Genomic DNA, 21,047 nt, shown 5'->3' with positions numbered 1-21,047 from the left:
CATGAGTTAGCTTTTGGGGTTTAGTTAGACCCAAGATCCATTTCTTTAAAATGTAGTTCATGCACTGGAAGTTCAGCCCCTGGCATGAGGGAGGGTGTGAAGAGGTCCCACATTAGTGGTTAATGAAATAGGTGGTCTCCTATATGATCTTGGGCATTTCTCCCCTCATGAGCTAGCTTTTGGGTTTGAGTTTGGCCCAAAATCCATTTCTTTACAAGAAGTGATGATCGGTAGCAATATTGAAGTTATATTTAATATAAAATTGTTGGTATATGCTCGGTCCTTTTTGGTTTTGCTACAACAGTTTTTCTTTTAAAAATCAACATGCTAAAAAAGGCTTGACATTTCCAGGTTTACATAAATTATAAGCATCCAATTAGTCTTAGCGGTATATGTTGAAATATATAAAATGTTAAAATTGGAGTGTTAGAAGAATTAGGTTCTTAAGTTGGATATGATCCCATATTGAACTAACATACATGTGTATTCTGTGACAGTGCAAGTAGGTGTGTTATAATTTCACCAAATCTTCACTTATTTGCTCCTTTTATCTAACATGGTTATCAAGTCCTTTGTGATCTTAGTAGAGATCTAAACACCTTCCGCGTACTGTTGGGACCATTACATGGACTATGTCTTTTGTTGATTAAAAATTGTCATTTTCTTTTCCCGTTTTCCTTAGCAGTGATTCTTTCATGTGATCGTTCCAGCAGCACCATGCTTCTTTTTTGGTGTCTGCTATCAGTGGCACTGTGCTTCTGTCTGGTGATATCTTTAGTGTACTATGCTTCTTTCGGCAGTGCAGACTTCTTTTCATCGATTGCTCTGACGGCAGCACGTCTGGCAACCATTTCTACTGAAATTTTCCTTGGTTGTCCCGGCAGTGCTGCATCTCTCTACGGTAATGCTTCGAGGACATTGGACCTGTTTTTGGTGACTGCTCTGTTGTCATTACGCATCTTTCGGTGATTTCTTCAGCAACTCTGTGCCTTTACAGTTACCAGCTTCTTCTGGTGACTGTTCTAGTGGGGCACATCTTTCCACCATTTTTTAAAACTACCATGGCACGGTTCCGGCATCTAAAGCTTTTCCAGCGAGGTTCCAGTGACTACAATTTTTTGAAAGCTTTTTGCTATTTTCTGATGATATTTACTCTTTATATTTTCAAAACAATTAAACTAAAGTTGATTCCACCACTTTGAGTTTTAGGGGGTTTGGTAGAGTGGTAGATTAGGGTATTAGTAGAGTTAAGTTCTTAAGTTAGATATTTTTTACGATGCTGCAAGGTCGAAGGTTGATATTGTCCCACATTAGACAAAAACCATTTGTATTATTTCTGACACCTATAGATGTAAGTGTGCCTTGTATTTGCCATACCATATAAGTATTAGATATTTCTCTACTCTCTTGTTTCTTCACATAATCCATCCTTCTATGTGTCACGACCCAACCCCGTAGGCCGCGACTGAGGTCCGACCTGGACCCCGTATACATACCTATCGGATGTAGTCAATCTGAACTACGAACAGTATGCTAACTTACATAAGAACCCCAATGGGTCATACGTCTTCATTTACATAGCCCTATCATTTGTCTCCTGAGGAGTCACCACTATTCATATCATGAAAGGGCACGCAAGCCGACAAGGCTGCCATTACATATTAATATTTACAACACATCGTATAGACACAGCTGAACAAAACTTACATACAACCCACATACACGTCTACATACCTCTAAGAGTATCAACGGTATCATATGGAGGGACAGGGCCCCCGTCGTACCCCTGAATGAACGAATATATACATCAAAAAGATTAATACCAACAAGCTAGGCTCCGGTACAATGGAGCACTCCAAAATGGCTAAGTGGGAAGCCTAAGCTGGCGGATCCCCGAAACGCGTGTCTGTACCTGCGGGCATGAAACACAGCCCCCCCCCCCCCGAAGAAAGGGGGTCAGTACGATATATGTACTGAGTATATAAAGCATAACATATCATAAATGAAATCACATCTGAAGTAGAGGTTCAGGAGACAAATATGATTCTCAAGAAATCACTGTACTTGTGCCTTATGAAATAAAATCATGCATGATCATATCATATATCATATTCGGCCCATTATGGACTCGGTGAATCTGTTATATACATGTATCATCTTTGGCCCATCATGGGGCCCGATGCCATGTATTAACAGTATGCACGAGCAGAGTAGTGAGTAACCATATGCAAATTAAATCATCATCTGAGACTCAATAGAATAGTCAAGTGAACCATCACTTGAAGATCAGGATAATAATCGTCTCAAGTACCCTCTAAATGTCATTAGGGATCATATCAAATGGAGCCTCAGGAATCATAGACATGTATCCAGACAATGCTAAACAACTTATGGAATCAGAGACATTTGTCATCGTAGAGTCCTTGGGAATAGGAGCTTATACATCCAATTACTATTCAACATATAGAAGGCTCGAGGGCAATAACTCAACTACTTTAAGAGTTTTAACATCCAGAAGTGAATAAGAGTCATGAATCATACTCGGAGCTTATGAATGGAATTATCCCCAAAGCTCATATCACATATCACTTATATCTAAGACATGCCAAAAGAATAAAGAGGGATAGGCTTTACATACCTTTTATGGATCAACCGTAACCACGCTTGCTTCGTTACCCTTTGGACCTATTTAACACGAAAGTAATACTATTATTAATAAACTACAACTTTCTAGCTTATAAATCTACAACCAACTACCCATAGGAATCATTTCCTCGTTCACACTTCTCGATTAGTATTTTGGTTAGTTAAGAACTTAACGGAAATCGGCCAGCATTTTCCTTATATAACTCGCCTAACTCGAGCTTCCAATTAACCACCATTCATATACAATAAAACTACTTCAACATTACTCAATACAAGTTCCAAACAGCCCACCCAAAATCACGACATCAAATTACGATTTTCGATCTTTATTTCGTAAAATCACAACCACACGGAAAGGAGCATAACGTGGCTGCGAACAGCAGCACCTATACTCATCCATAGCTATATTTTTAGCCCTTCAACATACACGAATTACCTTCAAATACAACACCATCATAACAACAACACTAATCAAACTTTAATCCAACTAGAACGACTTCAATTCTGTCCAATTACAACGTTAACAATAACCGTGTAATTTTCTTAACTCCAACCCTACTTAATACAAAGTAATCTTTCCATTACAACACCATTAACTCCAATTTGAAAGAAAGAAACCCTACCTTAGCAACTTGACTTCTCCACTCGGCTGAAAGTTAATGGCTTCACATTGGACCTTCTTGCTGACCCAACAATTAATTTACGTCGTTAAACACCTTCACTTGATCGTAAAATACCTTAGAGAATTAATTTACGGAGCAAGACTTGAAGTCTCTCCTTGCTTCAGCCATGGCCGAAACTTGTCATGGCTTGAACTCTTTTTCTTTCTCTCTAGGTTCTTGAAGTTAAAGATGAGAAAATGAGGTTCTTAGTCACTAATTCAGCCTATATACACCACCTTTAAAAGTGACACGTGTCAGCCCCTAAGGGTGACACGTGTCCAGCCCCTACGTGTGTCCATCCCCAAGGGTGACACGTGTCCAGCTCCTATAGGTCCACCTCATCCATGCACCAACCAGCTGCTGCCACGTGTCTTGGTGGGGTCCACTTTCCAAGTAGGTGCATCACCTACTTGAAGTAGGTGCATCACCTACTTACTCTTTTTCGTAGGTTCGTAATCTCGTCTCACTTTAAGAACTTATGTGATCCTTGCTACTTAAGCTCGACATGTACTCAAGTAGCTTAGTAGCTTACGCAAGTAGGTCGATTACCACGACTCACTACTTGGCCTCCAACTCCTTTCAAATCCTTCCAAACCTATTTCCAACCATCACTACTCACATAGAACTAGCCTATGCAAAATATGGGGCGTTACATCCTCCTTTCCTTAGAGTTATTTGATAACGTCATGAATAACATGGATCACATGGTAATTTTAGAGAAGCTAAATAAATGCTCCCATGTACCAAGAGTGCGGGGTATAACACTATGCCTGCTTAGAGATACTAATATACCTCCAATTTACTCCGATCTATTCAGTTCCTCCAACCATATCCGTATCTTTTGAGCAATATCACATGAAATTCTGAATCTTCTCCTTCACACTCTTGAATATGAATGGACTAATTTTACCTGTAAAATAGGACAGAGATGAATTAAGGAGGAATTCAGTTTCCTTGTGGATATTATTCAAATAATTAGACAGTTTTTGTTAATGTCTTAGTTAATTCTATGAATGAATGCAGTCAACTGTTGAGGAGGATGGACACTCTTTACATCTGGGCCTAGCATAGAGTTCATGTTCGTTATCTGTTGTGGAGGTAAGACAGAAAATTGGAAGGTAGGAAACTGCAAAACACTGGCTTCTATATAAGATGCAGATGGTGTTCAACAAATTTTAAAAAATAGAGCTTGGCAGAGCATGGGAGGCAGTCAGAAGGATAAGTAATAATGTAATATAAGTGTTTCAGGAAATTAGGATTATTAATGTACAACTTTAGGTAAGGGTATAAAGTTTCTCATAAACTACAACAAGAGCTCGAACATGCTTTTCAAAGGACAAACAAGAAAATATGCTAAAAGGCTTAGCAAATTAACTATTAAGTCAATTTTATTTTGCAATTTGTACTTTAGAGCATCAAGTCAGTTGTGTCCAATCTGGTTTTTGTGAGGTGTAAGTAGAGATGACAATTCCAGCCCATATTTATAAAATCAGCTCATTTAACCCATATTTTAATGAGTTGGATCACTTGTATTTCAATTTTGGTAAATATGGACTTCAGTCCATCTTTAACCTATAAAAATATGGACAAATATGGGTATCCATATTTTACCAGAAAGCCAACTCAAAAATGAAAGGATCAAGAACTATTACTGATTAACCATATTTGGACGTATCAATCTTCCCTTTATCATTTGCATTTCTAAAGAAGAATTTGAAACAGAATATTACTATCAAATATTAACCATATCTGGACGTATCAATCTTTAGTTTATCATTTGCATTTCTAAAGAAGAATTTGAAACAGAATATTTAATATCAAATTTGATGACTATAATGTATTTGTCTCAGTTTCTAATAAGTATACAATTATGACCAGTACTAAGTGTCTACTGGCTTAGCAAACATAGATTGTTTCTAAAAGCATTGTTAATCAAAAAATAATACTTAATAAATTCATTATCTTTTCTGTTTCCTAAAATTATTGTTCAGATGTTGAGTATTTATCTATTTTTTTTTGTATTCACCCAAATATCAGGGTAAAATCACTTGAATGGTGTTGTGAAACACATTTTTGGGTTTGTACTATGTGAATTTTTTTTGTTAAAGTTTATTTCAATTTACTTAAGCCATTTGGTCATGTTTCATTGTGCAAATTGGAAAAAGTAGATTTTGTTTTCAAAGTGAAAAATAAAATTTGAAAATTGGAGCTGTTTTTGGCTATAAATACAAATTGGAGTTGTTTTCAATTTTTGCGAGTAATCTAGAGTGAAAAAAGTGAAAACAATTTTTGTGTTTTTAAAATTTTTGAAAAAATTTTAAAATTCAACTTGAAGTAGAATTCCAGAATTTTATGGCCAAACGTGTTTCTCAGAGTTCAACTCCAAGAAAAAAAAGAAATTTCATGGCTGTCTTAGGAGATTAAAGTGGGTTAGAACAATTTTACCCAATCCATTTTTTACCCATATTAATATGGGTGAATTTCTGCCCAATCCATTTTAGCTCAATCTATTCTCGTCCAAATCCGATCCAATTCGCCCATTTTACCACTACTAGGTAACAGTTCTACCTAAATGAAGTGCTTGTGTTACATGATCAACATACTCCCTTTAACTAATATTTTATTGTAGTTGAGTAAATCTAACACATAATGTGTTACTAGCAGGTAGGGGTGTTCATGGTTCGGTTTGGATCGGTTTTTGATGAATATCATAACCAAATCAATTTAATCGATTTTTAAATTATTAAAACCAAAACAAATCAAATATAGTAGACATTTATCATTTGGTTGTTATTCGGTTTTAACCATACATAAATATCTACTCTTTCCTTTTTTTCCCTACTATTATTCCTTGACATTAAACAAACAAATAAAGCAACAAGTTTTTGATTAGGTAAATGTAACATCATTTCATTAAAATATACTCATAACAAGTCAAATATAAATACCTATGTTGTGTCTTAGTTAGAATTGGATGCTTTCAATGTGAATGCACTAAGTATATGGTAATGTTGTGTAAATTAGAAAACTATAAAACTAAAGATTCTTGAAACTTTATCTTCCTTGTGACACAAGAAAGATTGGATAATCCTTTTCGAAGAAAAAATGTAATATAATTTCGTGTATTTCATTGTAATTTTGATTTACTTTTTAAAAAGCTACAGATTAGTTAGAGCCCGAAATAAACTTGCAAATGAAACTTGTACAAGTTCAAGAAAATTAGAATAACCATCCGTACAAATAAATCAAATCCACTTAAACACAAACCAGCCATGCTTCGCTGTAGAACTGATAGCACAATTACAAATCAAAATAAAAAATTCTGATGAGAAAATATAAGATATTCAATTCTGCATCTAGAATTGATAGAATATTACAATCTATTCAATGGGGGGAAAATTCAACAATGTGAAGCAAGAGATTCTACCTATAGTGTGCTTCATCAAAAAAAAAGAAAAGAAGATTCTACCGAGAATTTGCTCAGATCACACATCAATTGCACTATTAAGTGGAAGTTGGGTGCACACATAATCCTATTTTAAGTTTGATAGGTGGTGGGTGGGGGATGATGGTTTTAATGAAAGAATCAAAGAATGGTGGACATCCTTTGACTTTGAAGGGAGGCCTGACTACATTTTAGCATCCAAGATGACCAAATAGGGAGAATGGAGTGCAAGTACATATGGGAATTTGGAAAAGAAAAAGAAGGAGCCGCTCAACAATTTTTTTGATTTTGATAGTATTCAGCAGAACATACCTTTAAATGAATGATAAACTGTCCAGAAAGCAAATGTGGTCAAGGATTTTGAAGACTATGCAAAAAAGGAAGAGAGAGCTGGAGACAAAGATCAGGAACACTGGGGATAAAACAAGGGGACAAGAACACTAAGTTCTTTCAGAGAACTGCCAATGTTCACAAGAGGATCAATCACGTTGATAAACTGGTAGTAGGAGGACAAGAATTGGTGGAGGCTGTCGACATTAAAAGAGAGATTACATCCTTTTACAGGAAGCTATATAGTGAAGGTGAGAATTGGAGACTCTTTCACAACATGAATCAGTGGCCTTCTATCAGCAGAGAGGAACAACAAGAACTGCTGAAACCTTTTGAAAAGGAAGAAGTCCTACTTGGACTTGAGCTAGTGCTGTAGACAAAGCACCATACCCAAATGGATATACTATGGTTTTTCTTTTGTAAAATGTTGGGAGATTGTGAAGGAGGATGTGATGACAACTATTCAGGACTTCCATTCACAGGAGATTTTTTAGAAGAGCTTTAATGCAACATACGTAACTCTCATCCCAAAAAAGAATGGAACCAAGGAGTTGAGATGTCAGTTTAATAGGAAGTGTTAACAAGTTGATATCCAACTTTCTCACAGAAACATTGAAGAAAGTGATGCACAAGCTAGTTGATACACAACAAATGGCCTTCTTAAGAGGAAGGCAAATCATTGATGCAGTTCTCATTGCTAATGGGTGTCTAGATTCTAGATTGTAAGACAAGACTTCAGGAATTATGTGCAAATTGGATATAGAAAAAGCATATGAGCATGTCAACCAGAGCTCTTTGCTTGGAATCATTCAGAGGATGAGATTTGGAATGAAGTGGATCTAATGAATGAGATTCTGCATGAGTATGACAGATTTTCAGTATCTATTTGGTTCTCCTGAAGGCTTTTTTCCTTCTGACAGAGGATTGAGACAAGGTGATCCCTTTCACTTTTTTTGTTCATGCTAGTGATGGAAGGCTTGAATAATATGATGAAGACAGCTCACAGTAATGGAAGTATAAGGGGTTTTAATGTAGCAAAGAATGGGAATGCAAGAGTGGAAGTTACACACTTACAATATACAAATGATACTCTTATCTTTTGTGATGCAAAGGAAGCCAACCCAAGATCCTAAGGGTAATTCTTATTCTTTTTGAAGCAACCTCTGGTCTTCACATCACTTGGAGGAGAAGTAACATTTTTCAAATTAATAAGGTGAACAACTAACAAAAGTCCTAGGAGGAGAAATGGCGCAGAAACCAACAGTCTTTTTGGGGATGCCTTTGGGAGCCCAAAGCAAATCCAAGGAGATTTGGAATGGAGTGGTGGAGAGAGGTGAGAAAAGATTGTCCAGATGGAAATCACAATATTTGTCCAGGGGTGGAAAATTAGCTTTAATCAACTCAGTCTTTAGATGCTTTGCCAGGCCTATCTGATGTCAATTTTCCCTCTTCCAACCAATGTGAAAGAAATAATTAATGCCCCAAGGAGGAATTTTTGTGGAATGGGTATAGGGAAAACAAAAGGATTCCATTTGGTTAAATGGAAGACTGTAATCCTATCTAAGAAGCATAAAGGGCCAGAGATCAAAAAATTGAGAAAACAGAATAAAAGCTTGCTTATGAAATGGTTGTGGAGATTTCTTAAAGAAGAGCAAACACACTGGGTTAGGGTGATTCAAGCAAAATATGAAAAGGAAGATTTTTGGAAGAAAAGTAGTTTCTGCTTATGGCGTTAGTATGTGGAGATCAATTAGAAATCTGTGGCATGTTTTCTTTGAAAGAGCAAGCTTCAATGGAAATACTAGAAGGAAGAACATGTTCTGGAAAGATGCTTGGCTAGGAAATGGCAGTCTCAAGCAACTTTTTTCAGACATTTATCTACTGGATCAACCACAGTAGTCTACTTTGCAAGAAGTATGGACTACTTAAGGGTGAAACCTGACATACACGAAACTGATGCACGATTGGTAGGTGGAAAGACGGGCTGAATTCTATGGCACCTTAGATCAATATACATGACTGAAGGAAGGAGAAGATACTCCAAGGTGGAAAGGTCATAACAAAGGCATTTTCACAGTCAGCTCTGCTTATCAGACTAGTTGAATCAGATGGGGTCTCAAATCAGCTTTTTACCGTGGAAGCTTGTATGGAAAGTGAAAATCCCCTACAAAGTGGCAACTTTCACTTGGTTGGTAGTGAAAGAGGCTGCTCCAACTCTGGAGAATCTCATGAGGAGAGGCATACATATGTGTCCAAGATGCTATTTTTGTGAGCAACAAGCAGAGATAATCAACCATCTAACCATCTGTTTCTACATTGTAAAGTGGTTGGTCAGTTATGGAATCTATTACTAGCTTCAGGGGCATAAGGTGGACTATGCTCGAAAGAGCAGGTCAAGCTCTAGCAAGTTGGAACAATGAGGGCGGTGGCAATACAAACAAAAATAAATGGAGAATTGTCCCAGTAATGATATGGTGGACCATATGGACGGACAAAAATTCGACATGTTTTGGAAGTATGAGTAGCCCTTTACATAGGATTACAATGAACTGTATTATCACTTTTTGCTATTGGTATAGTTCTGAGTATATAGGTGATCCTGTAGTCATTATAGACATCTCAGGATCCTTATAAGACGAAATAGGACCTAGAGATAGTGTTTTCTTGTTCTCATTGCTGATCCTACTCAGTTACCTCTATGATGTAAAATTTTGGGATCCCAACCTTAGTGCTGAAGATTATATACAATCTTGTTACCTTTGTCAAAAATAAAATAAAATATAGGATACTTAAAATTATTCATAAAAATTAATATACATGTATACGTATAATTATGAAAATTATATATATAATTTTTCGGTTTGTTTTTTTTCTTCGTTTTCTTTTATTAAAATTAAACCAAATCAAATGTTGTTGTTTTTAAAAACAATCAAACCAAACCCCAAAAATATTGATTTATTTAATCGGTTTGGATTAGTTTTTAACCAAATCATGTACACCCTTACTAGCAGGGATGTCTTCCAGTGCGACTTATTTGGGGTAAAAATATTTTTGACGAGTTAGCAACTTGGTACCTTCTTGTCGGATTATTAAAATCCATCAGATGCTCAGTCTTTCTCCTATTCGACCTTTACTTCAAAGTTTTAACCGTATATATTTAGTTTGGTGTATCTATGTGATCTACATGCAATACACTCTCATATGTGTGCATATACATCTATAACATATGGAGTATGTTCTTACATGTATGATTGTGGAATCTCTGTAATGTTTCTGTAGGCTTTATGATCCTCGTATTCCAGAACTGAAAATGTTGTTGCATGGAGGTGCCTTCTTTCCATCTGAAAAGTTCTCTAGTCCGGAGTTTCTTGAGATTTTGGTTAATCTTGGGCTTCGGCAATCTTTAAGCTTTACTGGTTTGCTTGATTGTGCCTTATCTGTGGCCTTGTTGCATAATTCCGAAGAGTTAGAAGCGGTGAAGAATGGTGGCAGGTTGCTTCACTTGTTGGACACAGTGGCGTCAAAGCTCTCAACACAGGATGGGGACTCCAGTACTGGATATGAAACTTCTCAGGGGTCATGTCTTAGTGTTTGCACTGAAGGAGCTGTTGATATTACTGACAACCAGTCAGGAATTATTTCATTTCTCAGCAACTGGATTGACGATATGACTGGAGAAGAATTTTGGTCAGCACTGAGATCCATTAGTTGGTGTCCTGTACTTGTAGATCCACCTATCAAAGGATTGCCGTGGTTAGCCTCAGGTAGAAAAATTGCAATGCCAATTAATGTTCGGCCCAAGTCACAAATGTGGATGGTTTCATCTAAGATGCATATCCTGGATGGTGAATGTTCAGAGCATCTGCAACATAAACTTGGTTGGATGGATCGCGCAAGTATAGAGATTTTGTCTGAACAATTGCTTGGACTACCTAAATTCTATGTGAAGGTAAATGAAAGCTCAGATGTAGCACCTAATTTTGATTCAGTTTTGCAGAAGCAGGTGCTCTTAATTTATTCGCAGTTGCAAGAATTTATTGGTATTAATGACTTCGAGGTTCTCAAGTCTACCTTAGATGGTGCTCCGTGGGTTTGGATAGGAGATGACTTTGTTTCTCCTGCTGTACTGGCTTTTGACTCTCCTGTGAAATTCAGCCCCTACTTGTATGTTGTACCGTCTGAGTTAACGGATTTCAGAGATTTGCTTGTGGAGTTAGGCGTTAGACTCAGTTTTGATGTTTTTGATTACTTTCACCTTTTACAAAGGTTGCAAAATGATGTGAAAGGATTCCCCCTATCTGCCGATCAACTGAGTTTTGTCAATCATGTGCTAGAAGCAATTGCAGATTGCAACATGGATAGCTTAATGTTTGAGGCTTCTAGTACTCCTTTATTACTTCCTGATTCTTCTGGAGTTCTCATGAGTGCTGGGAATCTTGTTTATAATGATGCTCCTTGGATAGAGAGTAACACCGTTGGTGGAAAACGTCTTGTTCATCCATCTATAAGCCAGAATCTTGCAGACAGATTGGGTATTCAATCACTTCGAAGTGTGTCATTAGTCAGTGAAGAGATGACAAAAGACTTACCGTGCATGGATTACACGAAAATATGTGAACTTTTGGAGTTGTATGGGAAAACTGATTTCCTTTTGTACGACCTACTAGAGTTGGCAGATTGCTGCAAAGCAAAAAAGCTTCATCTGATTTTTGACAGAAGGGAACATCGGTGTCAGTCCCTTCTGCAGCATAATCTAGGTAATGTAGTTTTCTGAATCTCCTACTCATTGGTTATTTCTCTGATGGTCTTAAGGGCAGAAACAGGCGATTTCTGTGTGTTCTCTAGTTTGGAGCAGCTTCCACATGCTGTATGGCTTGCTTATTTTCTTCTCTGCATTTTTTTTTATTGTTGTAGTAAGTATATTGATTTAGCAACAAGTAACTGCTGTAAAAATTGACAAGGGCTGCATTACAACATATGTTATGAGCTGAGAAAGTCAACCACAGCCTCAATGTCATTTGCAAGGGCCATGTTGCACCAAAAAAAGAGAAGATATACATCTGTACTCACTGCTATTTAGAGATTCTGAATTTCTTTTAAAAATTCTACTGTTCCTTTCTTTCCAAAGAGTCCCCCAGATGACTGAAGGGATGGTATTCCAAGTGTTCTTCTTTACCTTTCTCAGACCTCGCAGGTGCCAGCACTCTAATAATTCTTTCGTTGTCCTTGGCATTGTCCATTTAACCCCTATAATGTTGAGAAAGAAGCTCCATATCTGCAAAGTGAAGGTACAATGAAGAAATAGATGATTAACATCCTCTGTTTGTTGTCTGCAAAGCAAATATCTATTTCTATGTTAATTCCTCTTTTCTGATGGTTTTCATGAGTGAGACATGCACCTTTTGCAACCAACCAAGAAAAGCACTAGAGTTTTAAAGGTTAATATTTTGATTGTATGACTCAAGTATACCTTCTCATTTAGAAGTTGGTGGTTGATGCATCTTACTGCACAATAATATGAATAGCATGGTCACTTTTTCTGTTTGATTTGGTCTTTAGAGAGATGGAAGGATTGTCACCGATGTCCTTTATGCCATACGCATGTGCTATAAGCATAGTATCTGTCAGTTTTTGTTTCTTATTTGTGTTCTTTTCCTCTTCTTTACATTGGAGGATTTTGTGTCTGCATTCCATTAACTTGCTTTTACTTTTGTTTTCATCAATGAAATTCTTTTTATTCTAATTGTGTCGAACATGATGATTAACCTAATTGGCATTTTAAATATATTTTCTTGAAAAGGTAAGTAAGTATTATACATTATAAACAATGCAGCCTTGGCTCTAAGGGGTCGTTTGGTACAAAGATTAATAACACAGAGATTAGTAATGCATGGATTATTTTTTATGAAGTGTTTGGTTCATTGCTTCTCACCTAATCTTGTGTTTGGTTTAAAACTCTACAAAAAGCTTCTTTCCAATTATACCCTTGAATTATTATGAGATTTTCTATTTCATTTAATTAGGTCAAGATAGATAATTATCGGACAATATTATTTTTTTGTGGCCTTCTAACTAGCTAGGAGAAGAAAATTTTGTCGCCATGTTTGCTATTTTCTCACTTGAATTATTTGAGGGTAAATAATTATCATTTTAATAAATTGGAGTTAAAATCTCAAAAGGTCACTCAACTATAAGAATTTATATAAGAAAGTCATTGGATTTGTATCAATAAAATCACTCTACTTAAGACTTTATCATACAAAATCACTCTACTTAAGACTTTATCATACAAAATCACTCTTTATCATAAAATAAAAAATAAAAAATAGCAAAAGAAATTAAACTCTTTATCATACAACATCCTCATTTCCCTACTTTCATCTTTTGGATGTGTGAGTTCTTGTCCAATCAACACTCTGACTCAACCAACATAGCTGGTCTAACCATCACTTTATAGAACTTACCTTTAATTCTTGGTGACACATTCTTATCACACAAGACATTGAATGCAAGCCTCCATTTTATCTGCCCCGCTCCAATACGGTGTGTAACATCCTCATCGATCTCACTATTACCTTGGATTATAGACCTAAGATAATTGAATCTTCCTCTCTCCAGAGATGACATGAGTACCAATCCTCACTTCTACATCCACCTCATGAGTTGCGGTCACTAATCTTACACTCTAAGTACTCTGTCTTAGTCCTGCAACCTAAATCCATTAAACTCCAAGGTTTGTCTCCAAATCTCTAGCTTATCGCTTCGTTGCACGTCTCGTCAATTAATACTATGTCATCCGCAAATAGCATACACCATGGTACCTCCCCTTGGATATGCCGCGTCAGTTCATCCATCACCAAGACAAAAAGCCCACAACCTCAAACATTTGTATTTAAGCTTCTGTACAGTATCTGTTTTTCCTTCAAAACATCTGCCATTCATTTCCATCCTTATAACATAGCATACACAGGCAGGTACTATAATCCAAATCTCCTTCAATAGCTTACTGATTTCTTCGAGTCCCAACAATTTACTACCACTTTGAATGAGTATGGCATAATGAGCTGTACTCTGAATACGTTGAAGAATAATGGCCAGATCTGGTGGGCCACTGGACAATGCCAAAAAGAGGTGACTGCAGCTTTCTACCTCTCTGTTACACATAAAGCACCTACTCCAGATTGTCATTTCTCTTCTCTGCAGATTGTTATGAGTGAGGCAAGCTTTATCAGCAACCAACCACATTAAAAAACTTTGTAAAGTGGCTTTGATTTACACAACTAGTTCCATGCCCAATATGATGCGCTTTCACCCACACTGTTGATCGCTATTGAAAGACACTACGCATTTTAAATATTTTGCGAGCTTCCTAAATGTTCTCATTGTTTCTTGCACTCTGCATTACGGTTGAGCTGTGCTACCTTGACATAGTTATTCTAATCGCCTTTTCTGCTTAATTCTTTCCTACATTAATGTGGTGATGCAGCAGGAAGTAGAGTAGTTTTTTATGCATTCAATTCATATAAAAACCTTGGTGTATCTGAAGGGAACGTATGAAAAGCCTATAGAAAGACTGCTACAAAGCAAAGAAATCCCAAGTTTCATTGTAGATCTCAGAAGTGGCAAATATTTTAGATAAGAGGATGAATGATAAAAAAATTTTCTTGCTCCATATTATAAGCAGAATAAATTTCGTAAGACCTATTATTATCAGCAAACTAGCATTCCTAACCTCTTCCATAAAAGATCGCTTATAAAAGGAAAGAAGTGTACCATAAGATAACTGGAAAAGCACCTAGCTTTTATATAATGAAAAATAATCTTAAACAAAATAGTAACCTTGAAAATAACCCAAATCCTAAGAACCGGCTTTTAAGGACTACTAAAGTACATTGTGAACTTCTTCATTACTTCTACTATTTTCTAGAAACGTTGTTCCTCCATTTCTATTTATGTGAACCTATTTGACCGAGCATAGAGTTTAAGGAAATACATAATTTTCTTGAAACTTGTGGTTTTAAACATGCAATAACATTTGTGTGGCCATAAAAGCTTTTCATTACGGGTAAAAAAAGGTAATTTTAAGTTAAATTGTTTTCAGATTTAGAAAAGAGTCATCGTTCTCAAATGGACTAAAAAGGAAATAGGCTCACATAAACTGAAACAGGGTAGTAGCTTCTATTGTCATCTTGCCCCCCCCTCCCTCTTCAAAAAAAAATGAACGAAAAGAAACCTGCAATGCGGATCATGAATAATTTACTAACACAGTAAGAACATGACGAATAGCCGACATCCTAAAGGATTACTTAAGTACTTTTTAATATGTACCATTGCTTCTATAGCTTTTCTGAAGAATAACTTCTGTGCTATCTCCCCTCCTACATTCTGTGTCTCTTGAAAGTAACCAGACTAGATTTTACGCTCTATAGATGCCCTTGTGTTCATTCTAGAAACCTCTTATTTTGCAGGTGACTTTCAAGGGCCTGCACTAGTTGTCATCCTTGAAGGGGCAAACTTAAGTAGAGACGAAGTAGCTGGACTTCAGTTTCTTCCACCTTGGGGTCTGCGTGGTGATACCATGAACTATGGGCTGGGGTTGCTTAGTTGTTTTTCAATAAGTGATTTTGTATCAGTTGTTTCAGATGGCTTCTTGTACATGTTTGATCCTAAAGGTTTAGCTCTTGCAATGCCTTCACATCGTGCACCAGCTGCGAAAATGTTCTCGCTAAGAGGTACACACTGCATTGTTATTCTACTTAGTGCTTAATCATGATTTTTATACCCTGTGCCTAATGCTAATCATGCTGGGACAAATGTGAAATTGTGAATAGATTTTAGTTTTTACTGATACAATTTGGTACTGATCAGTAAATGTTACATTTAGTGGTCTAAAAATGTTATTCTAAATGATTATTAATTAAAAAATGTCTGAAATAATTCGGGGAAAAAAACAATGTACTCAGCAGTTGCTATTTGAAGTTACCATGTTGAAACAGAAAAAAGTTCAATGTCGTATATTTAATATGTAACGTGGAGATTAATTTAGTATGATGATGACATGACCTGCCACTGCAAATTACATGTAATTTTAGGCAACTGATTGTGCATTTTCTCCATTTCATTGTCTGTAATGATCTCATACTAAAGTTCGTTATCAATTTTGGGTTATGTGCACATCCACATTATTTTATGCTTGTACATATATTTTACAGTCCTATGTAGCACATTTAAATTGTTCTGATGAATTACAGTTTTCAAATGTGAAAAGTGGGTAAATGGGATAATAGGCCCTAACAACCTGCAAGAGTATGTAAAGATATGTGATAATGTTTACAGGCCTATGTTGCTATGATTTGTAGTAACTCCTTCAGTAAGTAATATAAATTACTGACTTAAATAACTGGAGAATTTCCAAAATTAATATCAAGTGATGTAATCCCCTAACTAATGTATTCCTGTTGAAATTTGGTAAAAGGGTATTAGAGCATAAAAAGAAGCAAAGAAGACAGGTTCTTGAAGTTATAGTTGCTTTATGTTCCTTAATATGAATAGTAAGATTGATAACATGAAACTAAAGCGTAATAAATTCTTGCAATGGTTGAACTCATTCTTGGAATTCGTATCGATATGTTATGAGGTCAGATCAAAGAACAAAAGTTACAAGTGACCTAAATTGTATTCATTGCCCTATAATTAATAAAGTGAATTATGTTGGTAGATGTCTCCAATTCCTATCTAGATAGACTCTTTTGGTTGGAGATATCTAGTTATCTACTATAAGTGTTTAGACACAACTTCAAACTATATATAATGCACAAATATTGAGATAGTATTTGCAAATCAATGGTTATTTTACTATTTTGTCCATTTATCAACATCAACTTGAAATAGGGAATTTAGAGTTGATAAACTTGTTTGAAGAGTATTTCAAGTGAAATGATGGTTTTCACTCGCAATATTTCAACTTTTTCTCCAAGTGAAATTCATGTCCAAACACAAATACTTTTTTTCCAACTTCAACTTCAAATACTCCTTGTTTCAACTTCATTTGAATGTTGTCCAAATGGGGCCGTACAACTGCTAATGTGTTCCTAGCTAAATATTCGTGCTACTGTCCAGAACTTCTGGTTCTGCTCGATCAACCATGATCATTTCTGTTTAACATGTTCTTTATGGGACTTTGAGGGTTTCAAGTATTACATCCAACACTGTTAGGCATTGATGAGTGAGATTATTGGCTTTGTTCAGGGACTAATTTGACAGAGCGGTTCCGTGATCAGTTCAGTCCCTTGTTGATTGATCAAAATGTGCCATGGTCATTGTCCAATTCTACTGTCATACGCATGCCTTTTTCCCCAGAATGCATGAAAGATGGATTGGAGTTTGGCCTGAAGAAGATTTCAATGATGCTTGATAAATTCTTAAATAATGCTTCTGCGACGATCTTGTTTTTGAAGTCAGTTTTGCAGGTAATGCTTCTCCATTTTCAAGTTGGATGTGTTGTACCTTTAATTTTAAGTGGTGGCACCTTCTTTTAATTCCACTCTTTTACCTGCTATATTAGAACGTTACTGAAATGTTGATTTTTTTTGGATGTGGTATCCAACTATAGATCATTTTGTGTGTGGATTCAATTTATTTGTCAAAATGGCATCCTCCCACCAAATAAAGAGGTGTCATGTTCATCAAGGTACTCCTATGATATAGCTAGTTGATAAATGCAACATAGGTAACATATTATGTGTTAAAATAGGAATATGTATATACAATCCTACATAGAATAAAAATAGGAATAAGAATTGTATGTAGTATCCTACTTGGTAAAGGATTGTATTATAGTGTCTATAAATAGGGTCTGTGTAATAATGTAGATACGCAATTCAATAATATTTCTCTTATATTTCTCACATGGTATCAGAGCATTGGTGAAAAACTTTTAAGATATCATCCTGCCTCAATTTCCGGCGACTGTCAATTGACACACCAGACTAGACTCTCCTTGAGCAACAAAACTAGGTGGTTGTTTCGTATAAACTTCCTTCTCAAGGTCACCACAGAGAAAAACCTTCTTAATGTCCAGCGGATAAAGAGACCAATAATGGACAACCATCATGGATAGAAAAGACGGACATATGCTAGATTAGCCGCGAGAGAGAGGATCAGTGTAATCAAGCCCAAGTATTTGAGTATGCCCCTTAGCAACAAGATGAGCTTTAAGGCAATTGACTTGGTTTTCTGGACCAACTTTGACTGCATAAACCCAATGACAACCAGCAGTACCTGAAGCTTCCAAGTACCACTCACATGGAAAACAAACATCTCGTCAATCATAGACTGTCATTATCTTGGATGAGAAAGTGTTTCGCTTGGAAAAAGATGATACAAGGGCATAATTGGGTGATAACAAATGATAACTTAAAATAGTATAATGGGGTTAGTATTACGAGTGGACTGAATACCCTTTCGAAGTGCAATCAGTTGATTAGGAGGAGACAAATTCGCAGTAGGTGCAGGGTCCGGAGCAGGACATCAATCTTCTGGGCCTAATGTTGGACATGGACGATGATGATTAGTCAATACTAGATTGAGCAACCACACTTTGTAGAGCATGTTGAATCTGTCCTAGAAATTAGAATTTTTGGAAGCCTTGTAAAGCATACAAGGGCTTCAGGTTGTAATTGCTTCAGCTTCCAGCACAACCTTTATGCTGTGAATAAAATGTTACCATTATCAAAATAGTAATAAGATTTTATTAAAAGAAGTGCAATAACATACCCCTATAATGTTCCAAAAATAGAAATGTCTTGCAAAAAGATGTGGTTTTCTACGAACGGCACCCAATCGTTTGTGCAAATGGGAACCTCGTGGGTTCACCAAAGAGAAATAAAAGGCATTCCTCAATCCTGCAAAATCCTTCTCCAGTCCATCAACAGCTCTCCTATTTTTCCCTTTCCATATAGTCCACATAAGTGCTAGAAGTGCATCATCCTAATGCCCTATGGCTTCTCTTCCGTCATGTAGAAGCCCAGCCGCCTGGCATCACCCCACTTGAATCTAAAATAGTTCTCTTCGTGGTTCCTAGTATCATAAGCATATCCCTCGTATACTCTATGTAAATAGTCACTATATCTACCCACATGTCCGTGCAGATCTCTCCAATAAAGATCTATCGGTCATTTGAGATCCTAGGACCAAAGTGTTCTTATCTTTTAGGAATTTAATTCTATTTTTCTTATTAAATCATATACACGGAGCACAGGAACTAGTAATGTCGGTACACAATTCAAGGAGAAATTTAATTAATCAACTACACATAAGAATGACATGTGTACTCCATTTGGTATTCAGGAAGCATAGAACTGCCCTTGAATCTGGGAAAAAGAGTGTCCTATTCCTTCAAAAAGTCCAGAAATGTCTTCTTGGGTTTGTTAAGTTTACAGATAAAACATGATTTTCATGGTAGCCCATAGCGTGAGCCAATTTAAGATGTAGAAAACTACTGGAATGAACATTGCAATTTGAGGAGCCTTGACATCTTCTCCAGATTCCTTACATAAGCATCAGGTGATTGACTATCGTTCTTTCTCACATTTTTGAGAACTTTCAAATTTATTTTTTCCTATGTTCTATTTTAATTGTCATGGCAATCCTAAAGTCAAATATTTTTGAGGTTACCTGCATAAGGTCTAGATGGTGATTCTGTTTGCATGCCAGACAATTTTTTTTTTGAACTGGTAAGTTGTATTCCTCAGCATTAAGGGTATGCTGGAGTCCAACATCCAAAAAGTTATAAACAGAGAGCTATGAACCAAGAGCTAATTACAGAGAGCGTATAAGATCTACCAAATTGATCTGCATCTGCTACATTTCTTTCTTTACACCAAAAATGAAAAATTACTATACAGTTCCGCTTAATTTTTTGCAAAGTATTCTCAAAACACCTCCCATATCTTTCCTTCCACACTGTCCACCAAATACATGAAGGAACTGCTCTCCACCATCTCTTCTGGGACATGCTACCCCATCTCCTGATCCAGCAGCTTAGAAGCTCTGCTGTGTGTTCTGGCATAGTCTAGTTGTTACCTATGAGGCTGAAGAAGAGTGACCACAGATGGGCTGTCGCTTTACAATGCAGAAACAAATGACTGTTTGTCTCCGCAACCTCATTACAAAGGAAACATCATGATGATATTTGAATGCCCCTCTTCTGTAGAGCTTCATGAGTGAGGCAGTCACTAACCAAGTGAACCACTTGATTTTGGATGGAACCAGAAATTTCCACACCTTTGTCCATGGACTTGATCTGCCTCCTGGTTGCCCCAAAACTTCCAATTTATACACTCTGTTAACATAAAACCTCCCATCACCACTTGATTGCATCTGGGGCTGGGGAGGTGCCACTGAACTTATCAACTTCTTTCAAAAGACCAACCACCCTATCAATTTCCCAGTCATTTAGAATCCGTCTGAAGCAAATAGTCCACCCTTGAGGAGTCCAAGAGTCTGCCACCGTGGCTTCAGGGTTGCTGCATGTGGAAAACAAATGGGGAACATAGTCATCAAAGACACTTGCCCATTCCAGGATTCCTTAAGGAACATAGTCTTTGTACCATCACCCACCTTATAGACAACATGTTGTTAAGACTACCTCATAAATTCCTGATAGTCCTCCAAACTGAAACACTGCAAGTGTTGACCACTTCATCAGTGCATCATTGATTTGTCTGTCCATATTTGTTCATGATCACCTCCTTCCACAATGCTTGCTCTTCATAGCATATCTCCATAATCCCTTCATCCGTAGACACCTATTGTCTAATTTGAGGTTTCCGATACCTAGACCCCCTGATTTCTTATCAAGTTGAACATCATCCCCTTTCACCAAATGAAAACCCTTACCCTCCTTGTCTCCGTTCCATAGAAAGTCCCTCTGAGCTTGTCAAGTTTATCCACCATCCCAGCTG

General features: G+C 36.7%; 1 protein-coding gene across 2 annotated transcripts in view; it reads left to right on the top strand.

The window, feature by feature from the left end:
• LOC129874385 (uncharacterized) overlaps nucleotides 1–21,047 on the top strand; it is a 50,131-nt gene that overhangs the window by 11,318 nt on the left and 17,766 nt on the right. For both annotated transcript variants that reach the window (XM_055949668.1, XM_055949669.1), the window contains exons 4-6: nucleotides 10,363–11,840; nucleotides 15,552–15,815; nucleotides 17,332–17,552. In XM_055949668.1, coding sequence (XP_055805643.1) covers nucleotides 10,363–11,840; nucleotides 15,552–15,815; nucleotides 17,332–17,552 — 1,963 coding nt within the window. The remainder of the gene's footprint in view (nucleotides 1–10,362; nucleotides 11,841–15,551; nucleotides 15,816–17,331; nucleotides 17,553–21,047) is intronic.

This window comes from Solanum dulcamara, chromosome 11, assembly GCF_947179165.1.
Source record: "Solanum dulcamara chromosome 11, daSolDulc1.2, whole genome shotgun sequence".
NCBI classification, from domain to species: domain Eukaryota; kingdom Viridiplantae; phylum Streptophyta; class Magnoliopsida; order Solanales; family Solanaceae; genus Solanum; species Solanum dulcamara.
The sequence above is the reverse complement of the archived record's forward strand: the minus strand, read 5'-3'. Positions and strand labels throughout refer to the sequence as shown.